Here is a 12,007-nt window from a genome sequence, read left to right as displayed (position 1 = left end):
TTTTTTTTTTTTAATGAGGAACAGTTAAAAGGAATTGGAAATGGCTTAGTTCTGACAAGACTTGAGTGAATGAGGGTTTACAGACCAGCACAATTCCTTGAGTTACTGGAGAGAGAGGAGGTGAATTGCAGTGGAGGAGGTGTCGGCTGGAAATCAGAAACATCCTTCTGATATCCTTGATTAAATGAAGAAAAAGTCCAGAGGCTTTGCCACTGGGCCTTGATGAATGGATTTGAAACTAGCCTAATGATTTGCCAAAAATCCATTCCTTCTGTGTGTGAGGAACATATATCTAAACCTCCGAAGATCTTGGGATTAAAAACACCTAGTAAATTTCCTCAATTCTTGAAATTTTTAAAACAATCACATGAAAATAATCTACTGATAAATATTCCTAGATCTTTAAAGAAGCTATACTTTTATAACGGAAACCTCTTTGGCTTACAGTGTACATTTCCCCCCTTTCTTCAGGTCTGAAGGCTATTCTCCGACTAGAGAATCAAAATGAGATTTATTTGCCTGAGAATATCTCCAATCTTACAAATGGTTTTGTGTTAATGACTGAAAATCAAGCAAATCTCTTATGGTTAGAGGATTTTTCTACCAAATTCCTGGTCAGGTTAACAAAGTATAGCAACATTTGGGTTCTGCCTGAATTGTTTTTTGGGAGGTTCATTTTATCATCACTAAAATACAGTACTTAACCCGTGAAATTTTTGAAATCCAATCCAGTTAGAAAGTCATGGCATCACAAAAAGTTTGCCAGTCCTTTTAGATAATTTTTTGTTTGGAAATAATTTACTTTCTAATTCTACTTTGAGTGCAACTAATTTATTCTGTTTTCAGATTTTTAGCACTTAATCCTATTTCCAAAGAGAGCAGGTTCTAATCAGTCTGCCGGTTTAGCATATCTTACTTAGCAGTGACTGCAGTTCTATGTGAGCTGCTCCTTTCAGACAAGGAACACCTGTTACGATGCATAAGCATATCTCACGAAGACTTTGATTTTCAGTGGTGTTCTTGGTTCTTGGCCCTTAATTAGAAAATCATACTGAATTCAGAAGCTATTTTTTTCTAAAAGTCAAAAAGAGACTATGTCTCTTCAAAAACTGGGCCCCAAAGTTGGTTGTGCTGAGTAAAATATAACAACTTTTAATCAGAATACTTCTAACCATTACTTTAGAATCTTTAAAAATAGGATTCAAAGTATGTTCCCTTTATGCCTTGCTTGGCTATCTTCCAATTTGATAGAAAATATATGTTTTTATAAAACCTTTTACTGGAGAGTATTCTGAGAGAACTTCACTTAAAATGAATAAGAAACATCAATACAGTCCTGCTAAGTTGTCAAAAGGCAATCTATGGTTACACTTCATGTTAATAGAGATTTAATGTATTTTCTTTTAATACATTTTGTACCACAGAGAAAAAAAAGTCTGCTAGAAGGAGTGGATCAAGATGATATACTTAACAGAGAACCCCTGTCAATAAAAAAATCAATTCTAGAAAATGTCAAGGCTATTTAAACTCAAAATAATCCCCCCTCCAAATTTTAATGCAATTTGAGTACTGTCATCATTTCAAGGTTTCAGCATTGCTGATACATTAATAATACTGGTTATCGTCCTTAGTTTTCCAAGCATTCTGAGTAGATAGTTTTTTCATTCCTTGAGTAAACATCAGTGTTTTAAATTGCAATATAAAGGATGTGTTTGCTTAGTAAGTTCCTAAGAAGTAACTAGGATAATAACCCTATTTGATTTTGGCTGAAAAAAATATTTGCTCATTATGTTAAACTGATCACATACTCAGATCTTTGATGGTAAACAAATTTAATTGAAATGTGGGGAAATAAATTATTTGCTATTTAAAATATTCAGAGTTCAACCTCCTTCTCTAGAGCATTTTACTGAGGCATATTGAAATCATATTCTTTCTATGATTCATTTAACTCCATTTATTTGTCAGTTTACTGTTCCAGTTCATCGTAAATATCTTTACTGAGGACATATCATGCATATGCTGTATCCTGGGGCTACCAAGATAAATACCACAGTTACATGATTGTAGTAGAACAAGCGGTCCAGAAGGATAGAGATACAGTCGAAGAGTAATGATGATACAGTATGCTTAAGTCATGTGTGGAATGATGTGGTCTCCCAAGGAGGGAGTGGAAGGCTTTGCCTGGTTCAAAAGCCAAAAACCATTATAAAGGACGTGGATTAAGATTTTTAGGGTGAGTAGGAATTCTAAGTGAGCTGATGGTAGAGGGAAGATCCATCTAGGCAGAGTTAATGACGTGTGCTTAGAAGGCTGACACAAGTTCAAAAACATAAGTGGTTCCTTGTGGTTCAAGAGCAGCATGCAAACGAGGAGTGGGTAGAATGTGCTGGTGGAGAGGCAAGGAAGGGCTGGACCAGACTTCTCTCTTAAAGAGTGTGTTCCGAATTCTGGTCATTAATTCCTGACTTTTTTCTTTTCTATAATTATTTTCATAGAAGGCATGTGTGGTGTAAAGCCTAAAACTAAGGCCCAGTATTATATGCTTGGCATCTGGTATAACTGGGAGGGCCTCAAATAGCTTAATTACAAGCTCTCTTCCCCATTCCGCTTCTCCAGACATGGTCCCCCAACCCTCCCTATGAAACCAACCAGGTGCAGTGTGTACTTATTCAATCAAGGAGGCCACCGCCTTCTAAGGAACCAGGGACATCTCACTTGATCCTGCAAAGCGTGCTTCCCACAGCCCCTGGTTGTTCACTCTTTCCTGAGCACAACTCTTCTGTGGCCCTGATGGGACACACACTGTCTTCCCCTGGGCCATGACCACCTCTGAGTATTACACTGTGCTTGATTTCACCTACCCAGTGTCATGTATTCAGGGGTCCCTAGCACTGTAGAGTGGGAACCCCTCCCCCTCCCTCACCCCAACCCACAGGGTAAATAGGAAGTGGTTAGAACACCATGTCAAGGAAAAATTGTCTGAACAACAGCAAGGAGTTGTCTTTATGATATTTTCTGTTCCCTGCTATCTATTAGGCATAATTAATTTTAAGTAGGAAGGATGGAGGAGGAGAAGAAAAGAGATACTTTTTTTATGGTAGGAAAAAGGAAAGCTCAAGCACTTCTATTAGGTGACCATAGCTAGTGTTTTATATTTTATTTAATGTAAAGGAATGGATTTTGAAAAAATAGCTTCCAGACAATTTCCTCTGTGTTATTGAAATAAGGGAGCTAGCTTAACACAATAAATATTTACTTTCTCCCACATCACAGTGGGGTACAGCTCAACTTGGCGATTCAACGTGGCTCAGTGATGTAGTCTCTTTCCATCTCGCATTTTCAGGTATCTGAAGAAGAAAGAATGACGAAAAGTCATATCCACCCTTAAGTGACTTTCATCAGAAGTTATGCATCATCTTTGCTCACATTCATTTAGGAAAAGTCAGTCACAAGCCCTAAATTCTTAAGTTCAAGGAAATGTATATCCTTGCCTGAGAAAATGAAGTAATTTGGTGAACCTTAGCCTTGTCTAGCATGATATCCAAATTAGTGCAGGGAAAAAATAAATTACAGTAAATTTAATTTATTAAATTTAATCAATTATATCAAAATCTGAATAAAAATTAAATAGAAAAAGCAAGACAAAGGTAAAACAAATATATTTTAGAAACAAATGATAATAAATGTGTTCAGTTCAGTCCAGTTCAGTAACTCAGACTCTTTGCGACCCCACGAATCACAGCACGCCAGGCCTCCCTGTCCATCACCAACTCCAGGAGTTCACCCAAACTTATGTCCATCGAGTCGGTGATGCCATCCAGCCATCTCATTCTCTGTCGTCGCCTTCTCCTCCTGCCATCAATCCCTCCCAGCATCAAAGTCTTTTCCAGTGAGTCGCTTCGTTTGAGGTGGCCAAAGTATTGGAGTTTCAGCTTTAGCATCAGTCCTTCCAATGAACACCCAGGACTGTTCTCCTTCAGAATGGACTAGTTGGATCTCCTTGCAGTCCAAGGGACTCTCAAGAATCTTCTCCAACACCACAGTTCAAAAGCATCAATTCTTCGGCATACGTTAGCTTATATTAAAAGATACATGTTGTTAGATCAGATTAAGAAAAGAATTCCAGGCATTTATAAAAAACCACTGATTTTTAATGTTTGAATGTAGAGAGTTGGAAACAAAAAGGCAATGATATAGTAAAAAGTACTAATAAAAACATTTGATGGTATCAGGCAAAAGAGAATAAGACCCAAAGTAATGTTACGGATATGGAGAGACACTTCATAATACAGATATTTAATTCATGAATTGGGTATGCTTATTCTAATTATGAAGGTAGATAATAAAATGACTTCAAATTAAGTTGAGCAAAATTGCCAAGATCACAGGGAAAAATTAACAATTATGTCATATTTTATGATTTCAATTGTTAATAAGAAGAAGCATGCATAAGAATGCAATAAAGTAAATGTGATTTGAAAAAAACAATGAAAAATTTTGATCTGATAGATACACACACATACACATAAAACTCTACAGCCAACAATTAGAGAACAGATATTATGGGATATTTACAAAAAAGTTACGTCTTACACCATAAATCTCAAACTACATAAGAAATGGCTACTTTGAAGAAGTTCTCTGATTTTAACTAAATAAGTAGGTAATTAAAAAATTGGATAAAAAAACTTATATTCCTAAAAGTTAGAAAGAAAAAATACTTTTAAGTAACTCATAAGTCTAAGAAAATGGAAATATTTAAAAACTATATTTAGCATTGTATGATAGTGATCATATACATATCACAACTTGCAGAATGCCACAAAAAGGATTCTTTGAGGAAAAAAGAATTTGTTCTTTAAAGATTTATTCTTTAGGATAAATCCAAAGACTATAGAAAGAAGTATGTAGAGAGTTATAAACAGAAATGACTGAAATGGAATGTGTATGCCAAAGATCAAAGCCAAAAGTTAGTCCAATTAAGAGATTAGAAATGGATAATCTTACCTGGAATTTGATTAAGAAAAAAGCAGGTAGACACCAATATTAGACATGATGAAGGAGACAGACCAAGATGGCAGCATGGATGGCTTCTGAACTCCTCTCCTCCCAGTGATAGGCTGAATGTGCGAATTGCACATGGAGAAATTCCCTCCAAGAGAAATCCAGAACCCAGCTGAGTGACTCCAACATCTCAGATTAATAAGAAAATACCCACATCAAACCTGGCAGGAAAGTCTGCCATTCTTGCCATTAACCCTGCCCCTGGTACAGTGTCAAACAGTTGGGAGGGCAACTCCAGCTCCCAGTTTCTCCCTTAGGTTTTCGGCTGAACATTGAATGTCCCAACTTTTATGGTTCCCACCTAAGGGAAAAGCTCCTCAAGTGTTTACCTTGAGAAGCCAGTGGGATGCCGATAGGAACTGTGCCCACGGGAACTACAAGCTTTCTTTTTTGGAGGTACTAGTTCCACAGCAGAATGTAGACATTTGTGGGCAATGCCTCAGTGTCAGACAGTAGCTCATGAAATGATTCAAAGATTATTCTTCTTGGAAACTTTGAGACATCCAGAGCTTTCTTTGAATTCAGACCTTACTATCTGTATATTTAACTAAAAGCCTCACATGAGAACCATTTCATTTATTATCACTAGGCACTAGACGAACCAGCCAAGACGGACAGCATTTCCAAGGACAAAACCTTAGACCCACCTCTGGAGGTAACGGCTTCAGATCCACGCTTGCTTTTGAAATACAATCCCGAAACTCTTTGCTAATCCAGTACCTGGTTTCAATTCTTCCAGTTGTGTTCCCCTGCACAGCTCAGGCAGCAAACTGAAGAGCTCTGTGCTACCATTGATAAGGTCTTACAGGATTCCTTGTCTATGGTAATGCCTTAGACTAGACCATGCAATTCAAACCTTTGCTTCGCTTTACTTCATTTCCCTCTGCTTGACTAGGCTGGATGCATCCTAAGCTTGTCCTTTTTTTTTTTTTTTTTCTAGCATTCTTCTGATTCTCCTTCAAGTTCCCTACAGACTTTGTTGGGTTCTGACACAATCAAAGTATGTATATATATTTAATTTAACTTACTCAACCTAAGAATGACTAGGTTAATGATTTTTAAAATAAAGGTCAAGGCCCAATAGTGATTTGGGGAATTGGTGGACAGCAACCAGCATTCTATTTTTTTTTGTTTGTTTGGTTTTTTGTTTATTGTTAACAAACAGCATTTTAAAAATAGGATAGTAAGAGAGTTCCCTGGTGGTGCAGTGGATAAGAATCACCTGCCAGTGCAGGGGGCACAGGTTTGATCCCTGATGTGGGAGGATTCCACATGCTGTGGAGCAGCAACCACTGAATTCATGCTCTGTGGCTCGCAATCCGCAGCTGATGAGTTGGCGTGCTGCAACTACTGAAGGCTGTGTGTCCTCGGGCCCACAAGCCACAACTACTGAGACTGTGTGCCTGGAGCCCGTGCTTTGCAATGAAAGAAGCCACCACAATGAGAAGACCAAGCGCTGCAACTAGAGAGTAGCTTACACTCGCTGCAACTAGAGAAAGCCCACATGAAGACCCAAGACAGCCAAAACAATAAGTTAGAAATAAATTTTAAAAACATAATGTGCTGATGATTATTTTAAAAATATAACAGTAAGAATGTAAACTATCCATCAGGCTCTATTATTCCAACCAATGGGTAGATATTATTGATATTTCTTTCAATTTGTTTACATTTAGAGGTATAGGCTTGTGTGTACAGGCTTCAGTAAAGTCTATTTCTACGTGTAGGTTACATTCAAAACAGTTTGGAAGCCAATATGTGAGGCTATGTTGTCATACGTTGACATTTCAAATGTGGAACTGCATGTAGAGTTTGTGGCTTATTCTAATCAGAAGCCATAGCTTCAGTCCTTGTGTAATTCACAGCCCTTAGACTGTGAAGAAATGGAAAATGAGGTAAGAGCTTTCATCAGTCTAATGACTAGTGAGGTAAGAGCTTTCATTAGTCTAAGAGCTTTCAGTTCAGTTCAGTTGCTCAGTCATGTCTGACTCCTTGTGACCCCATGGACTGCAGCACGCCAGGCCTCCCTGTCCTTTACCAATCCCCACAGCTTGCTCAAATGCATGTCCATCGAGTTGGTGATGCCATCCAACCATCTCATCCTCTGTCATTCCCTTCTGTTCCTGCCTTCAATCTTTCCCAGCTTCAGGGTCTTTTCCAATGAGTTGGTTCTTCACACCAGGTAGCCAGAGTATTGGAGCTTCAGCTTCAGTATCAATCCTTCCAATGAATATTTAGGACTACTTTTCTTAAGGATTGACTGGTTTGATCTCATTGCATCCAAGGGACACTCAAGAATTTTCTCCAACACCACAGTTCAAAAGCATTAATTCTTCAACACTCAGCCTTCTTTATGCTCCAGCTCTCACATCCATACATGGCTACTGGAAAAACCATACCTTTCACTAGATGGACCTTTGTCGGCGAAGTAATGTCTCTGCTTTTTAATATGCTGTCTAGCTTGGCCATAGCTTTTCTTCCAAGGATCAAGTATCTTTATTTCTGGAATTCGTTTCTTTTGGTTGACTAGATTTATTTCCTTGTTCTTTGACTCAGAGAGACTAAATCCTGGATATTTTATATTATTTGAGGATTACTAAAGCATTAATTGTTATTATTAAATATTTAAATATTTCCTTCTTATCATATAACCGTTTTCATTCATTGGGATAAAATATTACATTTCTTCAAATTATTTTTTGTATACTTTGTATTGATGCACTTATCCAAATTTTAAAATGATTGTGGTTTTTCTTTTATTGATTGTTAGTTTAATTAACAACAGTGTATTGTTAATTATTAGTTTTTTAGGCCAGTCTTATTTTGTCCCTTGGAATTAGTATAAATGCTTTTTTGCTATTCTTTTTCAAAATTGGAATTATATATACATATAAAGTAGATTGCATTTATTTAAAATTTTTTATTAGAGTATAGTTGACTTACAGCATCATGTTTAAAGTAGATTTTAAATGTATCAGTTCAGTTCAGTTCAGTTGCTCAGTCGTGTCCGACTCTCCGTGACCCCATGAATCACAGCACGCCAGGCCTCCCTGTCCATCACCAACTCCTAGAGTTCACTCAAACTCATGTCCACAGAGTCGGTGATGCCATCCAGCCATCTCATCCTCGGTCGTCCCCTTCTCCTCCCGCCCCCAACCTTTCCCCACATCAGTATAGAATTGCCTATAATTAAAAGAATATTCCTAACTTTCATTTGGAACATTTTAGACAAATATCCTTTAATAATGACATTGAAGCAAGGTAATTAATCATTGTCAGTATGAAGATTTATATTTTCGTAGAGAGGACCTGCAAATAGTTACACCTTCTCTATATGTAATCTATCTTGTTGTATATTCTTTATGTCTTTTAATCTAAAGATGGAAAGTATTGATTTGCCAGAGTTACTGAATAAATTTTAGGGTTTTTTTTTTCTTTTCATTTGTTAAACATATAAAAATGCCCCATGTTACATTAAATGTAACAGGAATAGGATTTAAGAAATAATGTGAGTAATCATCTATATTATTTACTTAACCAACATTTAATGCTTATAAGTTAAAACTACATTATCCCAGGCCACTAAATTTAAGGCAATTATTTTATTTAGCAAATGTTTGTTAGTGATGGGCTTAGCACTGCGAGGCACCATGGTGATGAAGGTGAGTGAGGCAGAGGTGTGCTTGACAGGTGTGCTTAGTTGTTTTCTTAACTGAAGTATAGTTGATTTACAATGCTGTGTTAGTTTTTCAGGTTATAGCCCAGTGATTGAGTTAATATATTTATATATAGTTATATAAATATTTGTGTGTGATATGCACAAATATTCTTTTTCAGATTCTTTTTCCTTATAGGTTGTTATAAAATATTGAGTATAGTAGTATTATATTGGTATTATACAGTAGAGCCTTATTTTAATCTATTTGATATATATTAATAGGAGTGTGTATATGTTAATTCTAATCTCCTAGTGTACCCCTCCCCACCCACTTTCCCTTTTAGTACCTACAAATTTATTTTCTGTCTGTGGATGTGTTTCTGTTTTGTAAATAAATTCATTTGTGTCTTTTTTTAATATGCCACTTATAAATGATGTCACATGGTTTTGTCTTTGTCTGGCTTGCTTCATTTAGTATTATAATTGCGAGGTCCGTCCATGTTGCTGCAAATGGCATTATTTCATTATTTTTTATGGCTGAGTGATATGCTATTGTATATCTGTACCACATCTTCTTTATCCATTCCTCTGCCAATGGACATTTAGGCTGCTTTCATGTCTTGGCTATTGTAAATAGTGCTGCAGAGAACATTGGGTGTATGTATTTTTTCAGATTAGAATTTTCTCTGGATATATGCTCAGGAGTGGGTTGCAGGATCATATGGTAGCTCTATTGTTAGTCTTTAAAGGAATCTCTGTAATGTTCTCCATAGTGGATGCACCAATTTACACTCCCACCGACAGTGCAAGAGGGTTCCACTTTCTCCACTCTGAGGGGTATACTTTGGATATAGCAGTCTGAAAGTAGGATTCAAACTGAGACCAAGATGGAAAGAAGCCAGTCATATAAAGATCAGGGATAATAAGTTTCAGGAAGAGGAGTAAGTATTTGCAGATGTCCTGACAAGAAAGTGTCAGTGTGTGTGTGACGAAGGCCAGTGTGTCTGCAGTATGGTAAGCGCGGGATGATCCGTGGGAAACAAGGAGAGAAGGCAGGGGCAGGGCTGGTGAGGACGCTTACGTGCCAGGGCATGAAGTTTGAGTTCCATGGGGAAATGTGAAGATATAAAAACATGGGGGGAATAATAGGAAACCACTGAGAAAGATCCTGATGGCTGCTGTAAGGAGGCTCCTGAGGCTAGCGGGAGCAGTGACGGTGGTTTCGATGCAGTGGGTGCAGAGGAGTTGCAGAGAAGAACTAGGTGTGAAAGAGATCTTGCAGGCTTGCTTGGGTTCTGATGTTTGTAGAGAAGCAGAGGAGAATCTTGGAAGAGCTCCTGGTCTCTGCATCGAGTGTAGACAAGGAGATATAATGTGGAAGATGAAGAGGCTGTGTTTGGACAGGATAAATTCAAGGTATGCGTCAAGCAGGTCTTAAGCCTGTGTATCTGGCAATGTTAGGAAGGCTGGGGAGGGGGTGACTAATATTTGGGTGTTGTGGGCACCCTGTATGAAGATCCCAGGAAGGAAACATGGCGGGTCCAATCAAGGAGAATGGAAGTCCGCTCTGAAAGCAAAGTTAGGGGAGTGTGGCAGCGTGGAGGCTACAAGAGCACAGCATTCAAGAGAATGTGAACGTGGTGACAGCTGCCAAGTAAAAATAAATAAGGCTTCAGAAGGGTTCATTAGATTTGACTCTGCTTTTGAAACTATACTGTTGTTGCTTATATGTTGTTCTTTCTTACCTTTGCTATTTTTCTAGCCTTTACTAGCATATACAGACCTTTCGAAATTAAGGCTATTCTTTTGTCATTTTAATTTATTTTGAGTTTTTTGCAGTCAGTTCAGCTGCTCAGTTGTGTCCAACTCCTTGCAACCCCATGGACTGCAGCATGCCAGGCCTCCCTGTCCATCACCAACTCCTGGAGTTTACTCAAACACATGTGCATTGAGTTGGTGATGCCATCCAACCATCTCATCCTCTGTCGTCCCCTTCTCCTCCCTCCTTCAATCTTTCCCAGCATCAGAGTCTTTTCCAATGAGTCAGCTCTTCACATCAGGTGGCCAAAGTATTAGAGTTTCAGCTTCAGCATCAGTCCTTCCAATGAACACCAGGACTGATCTCCTTTAGAATGGACTGGTAGGATCTCCTTGCAGTCCAAGGGACTCTCAAGAGTCTTTTCCAGCACCACAGTTCAAAAGCATCAATTCTTCGGCACTCAGCTTTCTTTATAGTCCAACTCTCACATCCATACATGACCACTGGAAGCACCATAGCCTTGACTAGACGGACCTTTGTTGGCTTTTTAATATGCTGTCTAGGTTGGTCGTAGCTTTCCTTCCAAGGAATAAGTGTCTTTTTATTTCATGGCTGCAGTCACCATCTGCAGTGATTTTGGAGCCCCCAAAATAAAGTCTGAAACTGTTTCCACTGTTTCTACATCTACTTGCCATGAAGTGATGGGACCGGATGCCATGATCTTTGTTTTCTGAATGTTGAGCTTTAAGCCAACTTTTTCACTCTCCTCTTTCACTTTCATCAAGAGGCTTCTTAATTCCTCTTCACTTTCTGCCATAAGGGTGGTGTCATCTGCATATCTGAGGTTATTTATATTTCTCCCGGCAATCTTGATCGCAACTTGGGCTTTATCCAGCCCAGAGTTTCTCATGATGTACTCTGCATATAAGTTAAATAAGCAGGGTGACAATATACAGCCTTGACGTACTCCTTTTCCTATTTGGAACCAGTCTGTTGTTCCATGTCTAGTTCTAACTGTTGCTTCCTGACCTGTATACAGGTTTCTCAAGAGACAGGTCAGGTGGCCTGATATTCCCATCTCTTTCAGAATGTTCCAGTTTATTGTGATCCACACAGTCAAAGGCTTTGGCATAGTCAAAAACATCTATGTTTTTCTGGAACTCTCTTGCTTTTTCCATGATCCAGCGGATGTTGGCAATTTGATCGCTGGTTCCTCTGCCTTTTCTAAAACCAGCTTGAACAGCTGGAAGTTCACGATTCACAAATTGTTGAAGCCTGGCTTGGAGAATTTTGAGCATGACTTTACTAGTGTGTGAGATGTGTGCAATTGTGCGGTAATCTGAGCATTCTTTGGCATTGCCTTTCTTAGGGATTCGAATGAAAACTGACCTTTTCCAGTCCCGTGGCCACTGCTGAGTTTTCCAAATTTGCTGGCATATTGAGTGCAGCACTTTTCCAGCATCATCTTTTAGGATTTGAAATAGCTCAGCTGAAATTCCATCACCTCCACTAGTTTTGTTTGT

General features: G+C 38.4%; 1 protein-coding gene across 14 annotated transcripts in view; it reads left to right on the top strand.

The window, feature by feature from the left end:
* Positions 1-12,007, top strand: part of MLIP (muscular LMNA interacting protein) — a 301,520-nt gene that overhangs the window by 190,313 nt on the left and 99,200 nt on the right. For 10 of the 14 annotated variants that reach the window (XM_055406484.2, XM_055406483.2, XM_055406481.2 and 7 more), the window contains 3 exons: positions 5,657-5,722; positions 5,807-5,890; positions 6,008-6,067. The exons of 2 other annotated variants lie outside the window; for them this stretch is intronic. In XM_055406484.2, the coding sequence (XP_055262459.2) occupies positions 5,657-5,722; positions 5,807-5,890; positions 6,008-6,067 (210 nt within the window). The remainder of the gene's footprint in view (positions 1-5,656; positions 5,723-5,806; positions 5,891-6,007; positions 6,068-12,007) is intronic. 2 more of the 14 variants (XM_055406478.2, XM_055406482.2) reach the window with 2 other exon arrangements.

This window comes from Moschus berezovskii, chromosome 23 (genome assembly GCF_049115385.1).
Source record: "Moschus berezovskii isolate FMDL1 chromosome 23, NW_MosBer_1.0, whole genome shotgun sequence".
Taxonomy (NCBI): domain Eukaryota; kingdom Metazoa; phylum Chordata; class Mammalia; order Artiodactyla; family Moschidae; genus Moschus; species Moschus berezovskii.
The sequence above is the reverse complement of the archived record's forward strand: the minus strand, read 5'-3'. Positions and strand labels throughout refer to the sequence as shown.